The sequence below is a fragment of the Phaenicophaeus curvirostris genome, chromosome 1 (genome assembly GCF_032191515.1).
Source record: "Phaenicophaeus curvirostris isolate KB17595 chromosome 1, BPBGC_Pcur_1.0, whole genome shotgun sequence".
NCBI lineage: Eukaryota > Metazoa > Chordata > Aves > Cuculiformes > Cuculidae > Phaenicophaeus > Phaenicophaeus curvirostris.
The window spans coordinates 165,083,087-165,101,981 of record NC_091392.1 but is presented as its reverse complement, the minus strand read 5'-3'; the positions used below and the strand labels follow the sequence as shown (position 1 = coordinate 165,101,981).

Here is an 18,895-nt window from a genome sequence, read left to right as displayed (position 1 = left end):
CTTGAATGCAAGATAAAATCAAACACATGCCTCTGTTAACATCAAAATGAAAGGGAATATAAAGGGTTTTTTTTCCCTCCAGAGTATTTTCAATAAAGGTCTTCTTCCAAAGACACATACAAACAAATGTTGGGAAATATTTACAGAGAAAATACTACTATGGATGTCTCAAAAGGCACAGTTCACTATTTCCACAAAACACAGTTTCCATCCCTAGGTAAAATGCCAGGAGTTAAGAAAGTTTACCACAGTTGCAACAAAGACCAGGGATTATTTCTTTATTATCTCTATGCTGCAGTAAGACTGACACACAAGAGACTCGCAGAAAGATCAAATATGTTAGCAGATTTAATATCTTTAACACTCAAAAACTGGAAAACATAGAAGTAAATACAGCTATAAAGCAAACTGAGTAAGAGGCTTACAAAATGCTTAATGATTCACACTGATAATTTGAGGTATCCACCTTTTTAAGACCACAAACTATCAATGTGCTGTTACCAGAACGCAATCTACTAAAATACCCCACTTTTTTCAACCACTGAGTTAAATCATCAGCTCTAGCCTACGATGTCCTCATTTTGATGCACTAATTTATTGTTCCTATGCACATGGACTTTGTACACATACGTATCTATAGAACTATATAAACTATGCGTAGCTTACTAGAAACACACACAAAAGAAGTATATGCAAATAAGTAGTTCATTAAAGCAATCAGCTTCTAATAATCCTGTGAACATACTCAGTGTCTCCCGTAGAATTGTATTTTGAAAATTAAGACAAGCGATGTTGAAATTACTAGCTCAATGCAGCAGTTGCAAATTAAATAACTATCTCTCCACAAAGCACTACATGGCAAAGTTTTGAGCATATAGTGAAGTCTTCTGTTTTGAAAGGGTTTTCATTAGTTAAACATGAAGAAGTTTCTCTAGTAAAGCCTGTAGAATGCTGTCACAGTGCTTCAAATCATTTTACTTTTCTAAACACTAGCAGGTAATTCTACTCATCTGGGTCCATTTTGGGGGACAGACACAACTATTTGTTAAAAAAATAAAGTTTCAATTAATCAGAGAATATTTGCAAATTTGGACCTTGATTTCCAATGGGAACAGAAGGGATCAGCAGTCATCTTTATCCAGTACCCTCAGTATTTACTTAGAAGGTGCGGAATCTGTTTACTTTCCTCTGCATTATGGAATCTGAACCAACTTCTTCCAGTTCTCAATCATGAAGCCTTAGCCCTAATCTAGAAAATCTGCAGAAGCAAGAAGTGATCTCAGTTTTTCCTACTGTTACCTCTCACAATACAAAAACAAATTCACTTTTCGGAGTGAAGTCTAGCAATCAAAATATTTCTTCAGGTTACAAAAGAACTAATATTTTGCTACTTCCATATTTCAGTAGCTTATAATAAAACAAACAGCAGCAGGAAAAAGTGAAGGATACCTATATCAGAATATTTAACTAGCTTGAAGGTTAGGCCACTCTCCTAGCTTCCCAAGACATGGCAGGACTTGATATTTCTCCAGGCAGAGAAGAAATATTTCGTCTATGCTAAGGAACAATATGTCAAATACAAGCAGCAGAATATAATGAGAACATCTCAAACATCATCATGAACAATTTTGAGAATCTATCTTCTTTTTTTCTTAGAAGTTCTATGATTTTTTTGTGGGGGATGGGATAAGAGAAAGGGAAGAAACAGCACAATGATTTATAGAACGATTGTTCTTGTTAAAAAGATAAAACTATAAAGTTTCATAAATACCAGTCCCAGCATTCTGCTCATGCCAGCTCAGGTTCTGCTGATACATTTTGAGACGTTTACTTTGTGATAAATGAATTCAGAAATGTGAATTATAATAAGTTTATACATACTTTTCCCAGAAATAAACACATAAAAAGATGAATTATAGGTCTGTGAGATGAGAAAACACACTAGATAGAAGCTTTTACAGAATTAGAAGCATAGAATTGTTCGGGTTGGAAGGGACTTTAAAGATCATCCAGTTACAAGCCCCCTGCCATGGGCAGGGACACCTTCCACTGGGTTAGATTGAACAAAGCCTCATCCAGCCTGGACTTGAACACCTCCAGGGATGCAGCATCCCAATGAATTTTATGAAATTCCTCATAAAGGAAAAACTAATGAAAAGATGACTTGGCGAACATGAAACACTGCAAGCCATTCAGCAACGTATTAAACTCAAAGTATATCCCTGACTAGTAAATCAAACAGGAAAGCATTCCAGAACAAAACTGCTTATGAAAGGCATAGCTTAGCAGCAGCTTCCAGCAATAAAAGATAACTTATGTTTTTTGACACCAAAGATTTGGATTGGCACAAATACAGCTCAACAATCCTAATTAGCACTCTATCAGGACAAAAAATTCCCCAAATTAAAAACTGTAGAATTGCAGAGCAAACTGCTTTATCTGTAAACAAATTAAAAAAAAAAACACAAAACCCAACATATTTTTTCCTCATGTTTCATTTCCCTATTTATTGAAATGAAATGTTATTAGATTAACAGTCACCTTCCCATTTACAAAGCAGAAAGAGATCACTAGACCTGGCATTATCAAGTTACCGCCATTGAGGAAGGTAACACTGAATGGTTTTACCAAACAAGCCCCCGACAAATATTGAACTTGAATGTTTACTTTCAAAATGTTATTTTAGTAAGTGAATTAAATGCAAATGAATGGAAGGAGAAAAAAAACCCAACTAAAAACATTATGAATGTAAAAATACGAATAACCTTGCTATGTGGACATGCATACCCACCCTTCAGTTTGTGAGAGAGAGATGAAATAGCAGAAGCAGGCCCAGCTACATCACTAGTTTTGTAAATACGCTCACGAGAAGCAAGGCAGCAGGATGGAGATTCTATAGTGGAAAACAGTTGCACAGAAGCAGCATAGGTTGAATGGAAAAAGCAGGAAAGATAAAAACAAGCATTTCAAATGACAGGCATCTTTTTCTTTAAGTATTCTGAATTCATTGTGTAGAATCCTACTTTAGTTTTAAATCAGAAACGGTTGCTTCAAATGGTTTCCTTGATCTAATTTTTAAAAGAATAAAAGATCCGTGATTTCAGTATTAGGTTCTAGGTTTTAAAAATGTAAGATGTTTAGACTAGCCAGTGAGACTTATGGTTTATTACAAAAGCCAGCAGTATGTAGTCTTGAACTGAACTCTGCTTTGAAATGTGCACTTTTCATCTGTAAATCCAGAGATTAATTATTTAAAACTGCAATATGGCTTTCTAGACGTCCAATTCTCAAACTCTTTTTGAGAAAATTAGAGATCATATATGTGTTTGTGTTTGAAAAGCTCACTAGTTTCTGGAAAGGATGAAGGAAAATACATTAAAGCCATCAAAACTACCTGTTCTCAAATCTGAATGCACCTCAGTAATGTAATATCTTGAAAAACTTAACGTAAAATGTGAACTATAGTTTCTCAACACAATCAAGAGATGAAAATAGGAGAAGTATTTCTATCAAACAATACAGACGTGAAAACAAATTTCTATCAACCCTTAAAAATAATTTCACTTTAAGAAACAAAGTTAAATTCTGACGTAATCCAAGATAATTTCAGTAGAGTCTACTGACACCAAATCTGTTGTAGGTATAGCTCCAATGGAATCTGGAAAGAAATAACTGCAGGGACTTTTCGTTTCAAGTCTATAATTTCACTTTCCTACAATGTTGTTTTTTATTTTAATACCAATTCCTATTCCTTCCTTTAGAAAAAGTAAGTCACATTCTTACTGCATTAATAATTTCACAGAGCATTTGTACGTTAGAAGATACCCTGTTTTAGAGATGAGCTATTTTAGCAATGAGCTAAAATGTGCTAAAATGAGTTTCCTACAATAAGTGGGTGTTGATATGTCCCGTTTTCACACCTTTGAAGTAAGAATTCCATTCTTTAAAAGAAGAAAACAATCTCTATTTTCTCAATCCAGTATTAGCATAGATCTAAGAACAGTATTACTACTATGATGCCTACAGATGATTTGGAGAGATCCAATACTAACTATACAGCTCCTAAAGAAATGAACGTTACTCTACCAATTTTTAAAAGTAAAATGCAGAAAAACAAGAGAAACACAAGTAGCAGTAGAGGCAATCATAAAAAAAGTTAATTTGATACACTGCCATTTCACTCAATTTATCAAAAATCTTTACTAAATCCACTTTCACAAATGCACATTTACACTTCATTCTTTCATTGCATATCTGAGAACACTTACATTTTATAATCCTGTAATCTAGTTTATTTTGAACAATGTATTACAATTCAATCATTTCAAGGGGACTGTTGGTTGAAAAGAATTAGTTTCCCAAATAATCACCTTGCTGCTTTGGCAAACAGCGTATGGCTATCGAGCATAACCAGCCAGCCACAGGGACCAGCTTTTAGGCCGGGATTCCTTCTTTTTGAACCATCCTCAAAGACTTGAAATAGAAGGCAGGCAAGGTATGTCTCATGTCACGTTTGAATGTGACAGTGTATTTCTAGTCACATTCTTTCCTTCAACAGAAAAATAGTTGGAAATAGATCCAGCTTGAAAAGCAACATAATACGAAGACATAACAGGCAGTTCAATTCCTATAGTAGGATGCAGCCTTCTAGCAGCCGTGCCTATGAACTCCAAAGAACACAGGAGGCATCACATACCACCAGATGGTCCACAGAAATCTTTTTTTAAACAACCTCTGAATCAAACTGGGAAAATGTCTCCGGAGAGTGTAGATAAATTAAAGTTTCTTCTGAAATGCCACTGCTTTTCTGCATGATGATGAAAGAAAAGACTGACCTACTTTTACCCTTTTGCTTAAGCAATGGGTGCCTCTTCAAAACGGCTTCATTCCTCTCTTGCTTGCTGTTACTGACATGGAAGCTACAATACACCTTTCAGCTGAACTTCCTGAAGCACTGCAATCCCTGAATCTTTTTCTCACATCCCGAAAATACCAGATGCCACATTCGCAGCTGGAAAAGGACTCCTTTTTTTCTTTTTTTTTTCATTTGTAAAAGAACATATTGAATTCAACAAATGCTTGAATATTAAATATTAAAAAGGGAGAAAAGTATTAGTACTGTTATAGTAGGGGAATAAGTGAGTGAATGAAAGCAAAATCCGAAACACAGTGGCACTAGAAAAGTTTTAATAATGTTCTTTACCCAAAGTTAGGGTTTGGAGCACCAACACTTGAGCCACTTAAAGCATTCTGGTGCTAGAAGGGTAGATAAAAATGATTCTATTATAATTTGTAATTACAATTCTTGAAAATGTGGTAAGCCAAATTTATATCTAAAATAAAGCTTGAGACAATTTGTGCTCTTCCTCCAAACTTTACCATACCAGTCCCCCCGGGGTGGTTTTGGATTGCCCTGGACAAGTGTATGCTTCATATATTCATTTGGTTATCCAATCTGTAAACCCTGGGGTATGAAACTGTTAAACTCAGAGTTTCAGAAATAATGCTTCAGCAATACACAGCATCTGAATAAACAATTAAACCAATGTTCTCTGTCTGCTTCACATGAAAATTGAGTCACTTCAACACTGTACAGAAGAGATCAGTGTACTTGGTTAAGTATATTCTCTCTTGTGGAGTTATATGCTCCATATCTGTGCTGGTCTTCTGTGCTCTCCCTACATTTTAGGAAACACAGATAAAAGCACTGCAGGCAACACCAGTAGTTCTAAATGTTCTAGCATCTAGAAGGAAAAGGAACAAAACCAAAAAGAAAGCAGTAGCATAGTCCTGAAGACGTTATCAAGGAATTCCTGTCATAAAAGGTAGGGGCTGATCATATCTTGTGGGACCATATGCTGGATTGCAGCTCCGTAGCACAGATTGACAAGAAAGCAGCCAGACAGGAGTACACCATGAGCACACTGAATGGCAGCTCAGCACTTGCAACTCCTGCCTGGACTGAGACAAATCAGGAAGAAAAAGTCGTGCTCTGCTGTGCTGTGCTCAGTGAGTTGACAGGGGCGTGGCAGAAGAGGAGGAATCACAGAATGGTTTGGGTTGGAGGGGGCCTTAAAGATCATCCAGTTCCAGGGACACCTTCAACTGGATCAGCTTGCTCAAAGCCTCACCCAACCTGGCTCAGAACACCTCCAGGGATGGAGCATCTACCACTTCTCTGGGCAACCTATGCCAGTGCCTCACCACCCTCACAGTAAAGAATTTCTTCATGATATCTAATTTAAATCTCCCCTCTCAGCTCAAAACTGTTCCCACTTCTACCATCCCTGCGCTCTCTGATACAGCTTTGCTGTAGGCCCCCTTTAGGTACTGGAAGGCTGTCGTAAGGTCCCCCTGGATCCTTCTCAATGCTAAAAAAGCCCAACTCTGAATGTGACAGATAATGCTACACAAGGAGTCCAAACCCTCCTCAGCCTCAAAATACATTCATTTGCAATAGCATCTTGCATGTGAGGAAACATGGGCAAAAAGATCTAATACTGGTGATGGCAAGTCTCTCACTGCCCTCCAAATGTTCTTGGTTCAATTGTGAAATTTTGATACCTAATCACAGAATCACAGAATAACCAGGTTGGAAGAGACCCACCGGATCACCGAGTCCAACCGTTCCTACCAAACACTAAACCATATCCCTCAGCACCTCGTCCACACGTGCCTTAAACACCTCCAGGGAAGGTGACTCAACCACCTCCCTGGGCAGCCTGTTCCAGTGCCCAATGACCCTTTCTGTAAAGAATTTTTTCCTAACGTCCAGCCTAAACCTCCCCTGGCGGAGCTTGAGGCCATTCCCTCTTGTCCTGTCCCCTGTCACTTGGGAGAAGAGGCCAGCACCCTCCTCTCCACAACGTCCTTTCAGGTAGTTGTAGAGAGCAATGAGGTCACCCCTCAGCCTCCTCTTCTCCAGGCTAAACAACCCCAGCTCTCTCAGCCGCTCCTCATAAGGCCTGTTCTCCAGCCCTTTCACCAGCTTTGTTGCTCTTCTCTGTACTCTCTCCAGAGCCTCAACATCTTCTTGTGGTGAGGGGCCCAGAACTGAACACAGTATTCGAGGAGCGGTCTCACCAGTGCCGAGTACAGAGGGAGGATAACCTCCCTGGACCTGCTGGTCACGCCGTTTCTGATACAAGCCAAGATGCCATTGGCCTTCTTGGCCACCTGGGCACACTGCTGGCTCATATTCAGTCGGCTGTCAACCAACACCCCCAGGTCCCTCTCCTCCAGGCAGCTTTCTAGACAGACTTCTCCCAGTCTGGAGCACTGCATAGGGTTGTTGTGCCCCAAGTGAAGGACCCGGCATTTGGCCTTGTTAAACCTCATGCCATTGGACTCTGCCCAGCGGTCCAGCCTGTTCAGGTCCCTTTGCAGAGCCTCCCGACCCTCCAGCAGATCGACACTTCCACCCAGCTTAGTGTCGTCCGCAAACTTGCTAAGGGTGCATTCGATGCCTTCATCCAGGTCATTGATGAAGACATTGAACAGGGCTGGACCCAGCACTGAGCCCTGGGGAACCCCACTTGTCACTGGCACACATGCTGGGCAGCATGGCAAGATCCTGTCTCCCTGACTAGTCAGGTCTAAGGAGTTTTATAACCCAGTGCACACTCTTGAAGGCTAAGAAACAAGATCTTCCCTGACCCTCTAAGCTTCCATATTTCACCTATACTCAGAATCCAAGCATAAACTTCAATCTTCTGTGCTTTTCACGAAATTCAGAGACAAATTAATCAAGCAAACAGCCTGCAGCTGTAGGAAGTAGCAGTCCTGAGCTCATCTGGTATGATGATCTTACATACTTCTCAGAAGCAAGCAGATTTAAGCTGGAGTAATTACACTGTTTTGTGGAAATTACACTGTTTTGTGGAAATAATCAAGGAAGCAGCATACAAAAACTTGTGCTCTTTCTGGAAAAAATTCCTTGCTAAGATTCCAGCAGCTTGTTCCTGAACTCCAGATAAGTTATGTGATCTTTTCTAGCCTTTTTCCTTTGGACCTTTAGCTGCATAAATACATGACAAGAGCATCTCACTTTTGTCTGTCCATGTGAAAAAGAAAACAGTCTCTCATTTTTCCCTTGTGTCACCATGTGTGAAAATTAGGAAAGGAATTAAGTAGGACAGAACAATCAGTTCTTAGTAGAGTTCTAGCAAATAACACAAAAATGAGTAACACAACAACCCTCCTGTTACAAATTCTTTGACAAAACACACTGGACTCTTATTAGGTTATCTATTTATGATGTGAAAAGAATAACAGAGACACTTTTTCAAGCATTATATCTGAGGCAGTGGTTGTCCAAAACTGTACTATTTGAGCCAAAAACCATAACCAGACACTGCATCAGAAGATCAAGGTTGTGACAAGCCTTTTCCCTCTTCTTTAAATGAATTGGGAAAGCAAGCAGTCCCAAGCACAGAAACTATTCCTTAGAAAAAGGACAATCTCTTAGAAAAACTACAACCTGTTGCTGGCACAGTCTATGTTTTAGAATCAGATAAACATTTTTCTTGCAAGTATAAAAACCTAAATTAAGAAAATAATTCTAGAAGAATTCAGCACAATCCTAACTTTCGTCAGAATAATGTTTCCAAATAAAATTTCTCAGATATCTGAGGAAGAACAGAAAATATAAGTGATAGACTAAACTATTAAGGCAGAATTTAAATTAAAACCAGTATTTAGTATATAATCTCTGCAGTCACAGAAATACAAACAACTTCTTTCGACTATTAAACTATTAACAGACTTCTATTGAGGAGGCTATTGAGTATAAATACTCATTTTAATCTTCAGATCTAACTTTACTACAGGAAGCACTTAAAGGCAAAGCACATAATTTGAAACTAAAACTAAGCATGTCGAGGGCAAAATCTCAAGTGACTTGATATGGGATGTGTTGTTTAATAGATTTAACTTTCGATTACATGTTTGAAAACAGGAGACTATGCTTTGGAAATAATGAAAGATAGATCCAGAATTGCACAGACAGACTGAACTGACTGATGGTCCAAGAAGAAAGAACTGAGACGCTTCTGAAGGACAGTTTATGACGGACAGGAGAAGACCTACATTCCTGTGACCTATCCTACACCTGCTCCACATGTAAGAAAAGAACTCACTGCACTAGCTGCTACCCAACATAGAATGGGTTTGGTTGGAAGGGACCTCAAAGATCATCCGGCTCCAACCCCTGCCATGGCCAGTGACTCCATCCACTGGATCACATGGCTCAAAGCCCCATCCAACCTGGCCTCAAGGATGGGGCATCCATGACTTCTCTGAGCAACCTGTGCCAGTGTCTCACCAACCTCACGGTAAAAAATTTCTTCCCAATATCAAATCTAAAATGATGAATGCTGAGCTTTTGTTTTCCACTGAACAAACCCTAAACAGTTTCCTGCCCTCCTATCAGTAACCAGGTTAACTGCTATTCACCTCTTAGCGCAAACTTTCACGTCCACGGCAACCCAACAGAAGACTACCACAGCCTTTTCTATGAGCAGTACCAAGTTGTTGGCACTTTCCAGCTACGTGCCTAAGTTAGAAGTTGTGACAAAAATAACAATTTAGGAGGCAACAAAATCTAATAACTCTGAATTTACTACAGTCCATTTTTGATGTTAAAAGAATTATTGCCATGTTGTACCATATAAAATATTTACCTTAATTATAAACCCAGAATTTCATACAATATTGGAAATGTACTTTCATTACTTATCTGTGCTGCAGAACACATACAAAAGCAAAATATTGTCATCATTAAAGTTGAATGAATATACGTCTTTAGGAGCATTTCCTCCCACGCTTCTGAATCATGAAAAACTTCAAACCAAACCAGAAAGGTGTGCTGAGGGATGATTAGGAGCTGGTAAGCAACTGAGAACAGCAATGGCAAAGCTGCAGAAACGGATGGATGAGGCAGGTAAGGCTGACAAACTTACTCTGAAGCTGTGGCTGAGGCTGCTGGAAGGAAAGGGGCTGTCCGAACACAAATGTACTGTGGACTAGGGAAGAGGGAGGTTTTGCAGCTTGATCAAAGATGGAAGGAGCTGGGAGATTTGGCCGTGACTGAATGGAATTCAGTATGGCACTCAGTTGGTCACCTGCAGTAGGCAAAACAGTCAAAACTACAACCTGTTACTTGTCATTCGCCAGAAAGACAGAGTAAAATGGTGCTCAATTAAAGTCTAAATGCTGACAATAAAGCTCATAAATCTTATTTAGCCACATACAACTCTGGTTGTGGCTAAACACAAAAATCTCACTCCATGCACAGCAATAAAATTACTGAAAAGTACAAACAGGATTTTTAGGTATCATGAATATTTTACTTCAATTACTGAAAACATTTCAAAATAGAGATTTATATCTGCCTTGTTAAAAAATGAAAAGCAGCCAAATCAAACCCAGAAATCCCTAGCATTAACAATAACACACACATGCAACAGAACATGCAGAAAAAGGTTAGAAAAATTGATGAGAAGGGAAAGACAACATGTAATTAGGCTTTGGCAAGTGTACTTCTGTGCCAAGGCTTTGGTAAATATTTGCTTGGGTTTGCAAATATCTTTAGAAGTATTTTGTCATGCTGTTTTTCAAGATCAGATTGAAGAGAATTTAAGAAATAACTAAGTACCAATTAGGAACTGGAACTGTTTTTCTGAAGAGCTACATACAGTTGTTGTGAGGCAAATGAAGGCCTTAAAAAAACTGGCAGGTTAAAAATAGTTTCAATTTCTGAATGCTGGTTCTCAAAAAACTTTATGTGAGCATTAGAAGTACATGAAGGCTACAGAAAGAAGGCAGTTTATCACACCACATTATAACTTGAAGTATACCTAGGGATAGGAGATGAAAGACACTGAGACTCTGGAAGCATCTCAGATTCGTACCATCACCAACCAAGTCCTAACAGCGTCACTTTATTCTGCAAAGTCATATAATTTGCACAGCAATCTAGAAATTCTAGTAAAAAAATGAGCAGCTAATATAGAAGTTACAACTTCCTGAATTTACAACACTTTGGGTGATTATCCATTGTCTTTTCACGTAGTTAGAAAAAGGCTGGTGGGTATATGGAACTTTGTGTTACCTAGGAACTCCAAAATTAGATTTTGCTCTTATTTTCTTGATATTTTGGCTTCAAAACTGAGGGAACAAAAATACCAGAAAATACCTGGAATGCCTTCCTAAATAATCATTACAGACAGCAATAAATCAATTTTAAGCCGCTGTTTTGAAGGTAGTATACCTAAAAATTACTGGAATTAGTACTTGGGTGGCAATCCTACCTTAAACCCAGAAGTGATTGACATGTTTGACAAAGCACTATTATTCTTAAATACCACAAGCCTATTTCCTATAACGATAAATTATTTTAGAGTGAAGAACATCTGAGAAGAGGCTGAAAGCCACCTGCCCACAGTAATTAAATATGGAGGGGGTAGGGCTGCTCATGGGGAACGTTCAAGACTTGCCTGTAGAACAGAAGGCTGGAATACAGAAAAAACAGCTAAATCAAACAGAATCATTGTGGGAATTATGTCTTCTGCCTCACAGGAAACACTGTAAACAAAGACCCATTAATGGCGACCTTTACATTTGACCAGCAGCCTTAAACATTCCTAGATGGTGACTGAATTTGCATTGAAACTAGTGCATCCTTACAGAAGTCCAAAAGAACTGCTTCATTCTGAAATGCCCCTAACAGATCGTGCCTGTGCTTTCAGGTTTTTTTATTTACCACAAACCCCAAAGCTTCTTAACCTTAGAATGTAAAAAGACTGTACATAAAGTAACGATACAGCAGAACTACTGTATTTTGGGTAAGTCGTATCACTATTCTTTCAATATATATTATCCACTCTTGGGCAATTCAGAAGGAATTACAGTACACAAAATGAATAAAGTCATCTAGCTGAGCTGCTCACTCACACTAAGCATCATAGCTTGAGGATATGTCGAGAGAATAACGTGTATAAAACGATATGGAATTCAATGCCAGGAGTAGCTTCCAGACTTTCTGTAACTGTAATATCCCGAAGAAATACCTTAGAAATGGCTTAAGGTAAGATACAGTAAAAACAATCACAATGCCCTCAGAAAACTAGTATGCCTGTTTATTTGGTATATTGATCTCGAAGATTTTGTCTTTGGACAACAAAGGAAAACAATTAGTTTCCTAATGTGCTGCTGCAGAAAAAGAACAGAGAGCAACTTTGGACTGCTACATAGCTGACATGGACAGACAAGCTGTAACAGTCATATATGCTAAACAACTTAAACATTTCCACTTTTGTGATTCAATCATTTCTTTTAAGTGAATGTGGCTCAACTGAGAAACTCAGTTCTGTATAAAAAGCCCTATAAAAAGGAAAACACCTCAACTTTTCCAGCCTTTGTCCAACAGAAGGGTTTCCTACTGCAATGTGTGGACAAGTATGAACTGCTTCTTTATGCAGTGAAACACTGCAAAATGATATAAAACTATTTCATGTTATGAAAATAACAGACTAAACTATTTCTGAATAATTTTTCTCTCACATCTTCTCCTGTAAAAAAACAGGTCTTAAATCAAGTTATTTTATTTGGAAACCACTAAGAACATATATTGATTTTAAAAACACACAGAACAACTTAGGCCCGCGTCCATATTGGCATAACCATAATGCAGGGATGCAAGAGTAAAATAGCAAAGCCCTCTGTATTTCAGTCAAAATATGCAAGTACATCTGCCTCAGCAGAAGTCCCTTCTATATTATTACATATTCCAGACCTAATCAACAAATGAGCAAAAGGCATGCAGTCTGAGTTTATTGTGATGGTTTATATAAATTTACATCTTGCCAATGAAATAAATAATGGTTAAAAGAAATCATTACTTTAGGTCAGGAAAATCAGCAGAATTTTATTTATTTCCTGGCATAAGTAACTGGTATCTATATGACTGAAAGGTAACTTAGGTTTTACGACTTAAATTTCAAATGATATCTTTTATCTTGTCATCCCATTCAAGGGAGTTAAAAATGTTGAGAGGTGAGAAGTATTTTAAAATGGATCAGAAACATTTGTAAGACCATGCCTTCTAAATCCAATAATTTTCACAACGTGTTTTACAGGTATTTACTTTTCGTTTCTGCATTGAGTTTTGTGCCTACACTACATAAAGTCTCAACTGTGACCTACAAATCTTTGACAATCCTTTTCATACAGAGTGCTTAGACTGAGTAAAATTAAAGCAGACAAAAAAGCAGTTACAGTATTAGCTACTTGTTTTGTAAACCATCTAGTAAATGCTTATGTCCATTGGAGAACATCTGGGGGAGTCCAAGAGAGCAGGCAATGAGTAAGAAAAATAAGCACAGTTAAAAACCCATATTTTTTTATAATGTGAGTGTGAACACATACCTTTGTTATTTCCAAGGCCATAATCGAACCCTTGTCCATTACTACAGCTTGTCCCCTTACTGAAAGCTTGTATTGAGAAAGGACTTGGAGGAGGAGTCTGAACATTTTGCTCTAGAAGAACTTGCTCTGTAAAAAAACCACATTACTTAGAAGTAGACCTTGTTAGCAAGTGATTTACATTGGGGAGATGAGTCAGAAGGCTGAATACCACACGGCAGACTATTTTATGTTTGACTGAGTTGCTGCCAGCTTTGTCATCATATACCACTCAGATACAGGCCTGACAATTGGTTTTTCAGTAACATCTCACTGTTCAATGTCTGTTCTTTGGACAGCGACTGTTGAATTCATTTGACAAAACAGGGTGGAGAAAAGATGGTTTTCAGAGGGACAAACTCAGAGCTAATAAACTTTTAATGCTGGCTATCTCCCCCTAATAGTTCACAGGCCTGAAGACATTTTCACCCCTGATAGATTTATTCATATCTAATATGGAGTACTACAGTTCTCCTTTCCATGTGGTACTAAAAAGACCTCCAAGTACTACCAACCTGCTGTCTTTCAGAATATCCATAACAACTAAAGAGCCAAGACAAATGAGACACAGAATCCATTTGACTATTAGGATTTAGGGAGACATTATGGACTTAATGGAGTCAGAAGTACCACACCAAGCGATGATCTATAAGAAATAATTCACATGAAATCTTCCAAATGCAGGTTAAAAGCTCAGGTTGGCATCTTGAGTGACTTTTCCTTTTCTAAATGTACTGAAATCAATGTGGACTCAATTAAAAAAAAAAACCAACAAAAACCACCACCACAACTCTTGCAAGAGTCACTTTTAGAAAATGGTACTTTACAGTATGAGCTTTTATATAACACACACACTCAAATTTAGAAAAAAAATATTGGGGAGAAGGTTAGAAATTTAAACTCAGTTTAAAAAAGAATCTCAAATTTTTCTGAATTACAGGTAACTCTCCATCTTGCTGCAGTTTTTCAGCTAAAGTATCTGGTATCTGCTGACAGACCTGGGCATCCAGTAAGACTTTGGTCTGTCTCTGACAAATCCTACTTCTTTCTGAGAATTTCATTGTTTTATTAAATAACAAAAATACAAAAGCAATCAAGACTGTATTGTTCATGTAGAAAAATACAGACAGCTGCAAATCTAGTTGGAGCTCCTCCAAATGCTAATTACTTCCCTCCAGTAAAAGCATTGAAAATAATGACAGAATATTCCTAATTAATTTCATAGCAAATAAAAGCTGTTAAATAATTTTCACATGTGGCTTAAGCTCAGTAGTTTTACTTGGTGCTGAAATGGACTAGAGGCATCGAATAGTCTAAAATATTTCAGTAATTGCACTAAGAGCTACTTAAACTGCTTTAGCCAGATGAACAGGAGACATCTTAGAAAGACAGCTTATAAAACCAGAGACTTATGTAGAAAAGAATAAAACCATCCATGTTGAGGCATAGGATTTGCATCAGAAAGTTGCTAAGATGGTATTCCAATTCCAATTGGATTGTAAAGACCCTTCTACAGAGTCCCGTCCTCAAAGCCTGGAGCTTGCATTTCTGTTCTTCTGTGATAACACCAGTATACTGGAAGACGTCCTTCAGCAACTGTACTTAAGTATCAAGAAATTGAACATAGACTTCAAATAAGGGTCTTGTTTCAATTCTTCCAAACCTGGGAATTCTGTCTTAAAGCATAGATATACCTTGAGAAATTATCTTCCTTCACGTAGTAAGGATGAAATTATAAATAAATTACTGAAGCTGGAGAAGACTATTTAAGGTACACCAAATACAGTCAAGTGACTTAAATGCAGATTCTCTCTATTCCTTAAAGTACTCTTGAATGGGAATTTTGAAGATTATAAATTGAAAATGTACAGATTTATTAAGATAAAAACACCATACTTCAAGAAACTAACTCTTCAAGGGAGTTGAAACAAACCAGCCTCTACAGAACTCTACCAAATTTTTATAATCAATTGAAGAACCTTAAGCATTAACTTCTAAGAACACCTGTAACAAAATCATGCTAATGAAGATGCATAATAATTATCACTAGACATTGGAAAGAAAAGAGGCATACACTGGACAGCTGGGATGCTGTATCCACTTTCAGGCTCTGCATTAGAAGATTGGCTGAAACGAGGTCAGCAGAGGTCACCAAGACAGTCAGAGCAGTAGAGCACATCATCTGAGGAGAGGCTGAGATGTGGGTTTATTCAGTCTCAAACAGAGAAAACTAAGTTCTTATTGCTCACTTTGACTATCTAATTGAAGGGTTCATGGAAGATGAAGTCAGACTCATCTCAGAGGTTCACAGCAATAGTAAAAGAGACAATAGAAAAAAGCTGTAGCATAGGAAACTTCGATTTTTTTCAACCCAAAGGCAAGTCAAATACTGGTACAGGCTGTCCAGAGAGATTGGAGAACTTGCCTAGACAAGGGCCTGAGCAACCTGATCGAGTTGAATCTGCACTAACATGGAGGTTGGATACATGGGCTACTCCTGAATCACAGAATGCTTTGGGTCATCTTTTAACAGAATATAAATAGTCCATAATCTTGCACAGGAGAAGACATCCAGGTGGGCTAGGACTATCTGTTAAGCAAATAGCAGGTTCAGAACACATCAAGGTGTTCATATGAAGTGTTCAAGACAAAAGAAAGACATTTTGGATCAGCAAATACAGTCTGTTTGTAAGGAGATCAACAAGATGGAGGGGAAACGCAATAAATGTACTAACATTTGTTTACGATTTCTTTTATTATAACCAACTTAGTGACTTCCTATGATGGGGTGACTGCAGCAGTGGACACGGGTAGATGAAACAGATGTGATCTATCTAGACTTCTGTAAAGCCTTTGACACGGTCCCCCACAACATCCTTCTCTCTAAATTGGAGAGATAGGGATTTGATGGGTGGACAGTACGGTGGATAAGAAACTGGCTGGATGGTCGCATTCAGAGGGTAGAGGTCAATGGCTCAAAGTCCAGATGGAGAACCATGACTAATGGTGCCCGTCAGGGGTCTGTACGAGGACCAGTGCTGTTTAATGTCTTCACCAATGATATTGACAGTAGATCAAGTGCACCCTCAGCAAGTCTGCAAAAGACACCAAGCTGAGTGGTGCAGTTGCCACACCAGCAGGATGGGATGTTATCCAGAGGGACCAGGACAGGCTGGAGAAGTGGGCACGTGAGAATCTCATGAGGTTTAACAAGGCCAAGTACAAGGTCTTACACCTGGGCCAGGGCAATCCCTGTTTTCAGTACATGATGAGGGATGACATGATTGAGAGCTGCCCTGCAGAGGAGGACTTGGGGGTGCTGATTGATGAAAAGCTCAACATGAACTGGCAATGTGCACTCACAGCCCAGAGGGCCAATCGTATCCTGGGCTGCATCAAAAGAAGTGTGGACAGCAGGTCTCGGGAAATGATTCTGTCCCTCCATTCCTCTCTTGGGAGACCTCATCTGGAGTACTGTGTCCAGTTCTGGAATCCTCAACATAAGAGGGATACGGAGCTGTTGGAACAGGTCCAGAGGAGGGCTACAAAGATGATCAGAGGGCTGGAACACCTTTCATAGGAGAACAGGCTGAGAAAGTTGGGGTTGTTCAGCTTGGAGAAGAGAAGGCTCAGAGGAGATCTTATAACGACCTTCCAGTACCTGAAAGGGGCCTACAAGAAAGCTGGAGACAGACTATTCATAAAGGCTTGTGGGGATAGGATGAGGGGGAATGGGTATAAACTGGAGAGAGGCAGATTTAGACTAGATATCAAGAAGAATTTTTTTGCCATGAGAGTGGTGAGACACTGGAACAGGTTTCCCAGGGAAGTTGTGGATACCCCATCCCCAGACGTGTTCCAAGGCCAGGCTGGATGGGACCTTGGGTAACCTGATTTAGCGTGACATGTCCCTGCCCATGGTAAAGGGGTTAGAACTAGATGATCTTCAAGGTCCCTTCCAACCCTAACTATTCTATGATTCTATGATTATTTCTAGGTTTTGCCCAATGTGAACATCAGTTATGAGGACAGAAGTTCTGCATTCTGAGAGAATGCAATCACACTTTGCTAAATGAATAATTAACTAATTTGATTTTCAATACACCGAAAAAAGCATGTTAACAGGTTTTTAACAAGATGCTGTGTGATAGAATTAACTTAAAACAAAAAAGAAACAGAAATAATTCATTCTGCTCTGCTTTTCATAGAGACACAAAACAGACCACAAAGAGCTAACAAAAACTTGTACTTATTTAAAAATTATCCCATAACTAAAGGAAGGGTACACAACTGGCAGAGAAGAAAATATAGGGAAATATTTTAACTGTTCTTTTAAAAAACATTTACAGAATGTTTATAAACAGCTTTGAAGTCCAACTGCTCAAGTACATCAAATGAAAAAAGCAGAAATTAATGTTATATCTGTTTAAAACCCAGTTCCTTCTTTATTTACGTCTTTTTTAGATTGCTTAATTTTTTCTAAGGTAATTTAAAAAACAAAACAAAACAACAACTTGCCATCTTCGTGCCGGAGGTACTGGTTTCCACCTCTGTCTCTAGCTAACGACCATGCCTCGCCTTCATCACTTTCGCAGAACTCTACCATGCTGTTCTTATCCATTTGTACCCATGTACCTTCTGAATTAGTCACCTGAGGCACACACATAAAAAAACACTTTTTTGATTTTTCAGATAATTTAGTAGCATAGTTCAGCAACTTATTACAGTATCTGAAAAATACGTTCATTACAATATTAACACTACAAAGCAAATACGGAAAAAAGGGTTTCTTAAATTAAGGCCACAGGCTGAGACAGATTGAAGGACCAAACTACTTATGCTGTAATTATAGTTAGGAGTATTTAAAAAAAATCTTAAGACCTTTTTATGTTCAGAAGAAGCAAAACACCAACACCACAACTTTAGCATATCCAAACAAGCCTAAATAAAAACTTGGAGATCTTCCCCAACATATGTCTTTTTATTGGTGCCTACAACAGTAGAATTATAATAGCAAGTCATATAAGAAAAGTCTGTAGGAGTACTAGTTTTGATCCTGACATATTTAGGAAATAGCATGACACACTTCATCCTTAAGCCCTTCTTAACCATAAAACAATACAGCTGGACAACTGGGAACATTAACAACAGTTCAGCAACTGAACAAATGAATACAATCAATACAGAGAAACAGAATAATTTGTTAATTTGTTAGGTCCTAGAAAAGAATTTTCTCAGAGAATATGACAAAAAAAGTAGAACAAGAAACGAAATGTTATAAGGGATACTGTGACAGAAATATGTAAGCAAGGACGTGTAACTGCAGTACAATTTTAACACTATTCCAATCAATGCACACATCTAAAAGGCAAAAGACATAATTGTGTTAGTATTTATAACATCAGTCAAGTTCAAAGGTTAGTATTTATCATGA

At 38.2% G+C, this 18,895-nt stretch overlaps 1 protein-coding gene across 1 annotated transcript in view; it reads right to left on the bottom strand.

Moving 5' to 3' along the window:
• Nucleotides 1-18,895, bottom strand: part of MYCBP2 (MYC binding protein 2) — a 184,012-nt gene that overhangs the window by 37,709 nt on the left and 127,408 nt on the right. Inside the window, exons 54-55 of the mRNA XM_069879988.1 lie at nucleotides 17,980-18,112; nucleotides 13,426-13,551 (exon numbers count right to left, since the gene is read on the bottom strand). Of these exons, the coding sequence (XP_069736089.1) occupies nucleotides 13,426-13,551; nucleotides 17,980-18,112 (259 nt within the window). The remainder of the gene's footprint in view (nucleotides 1-13,425; nucleotides 13,552-17,979; nucleotides 18,113-18,895) is intronic.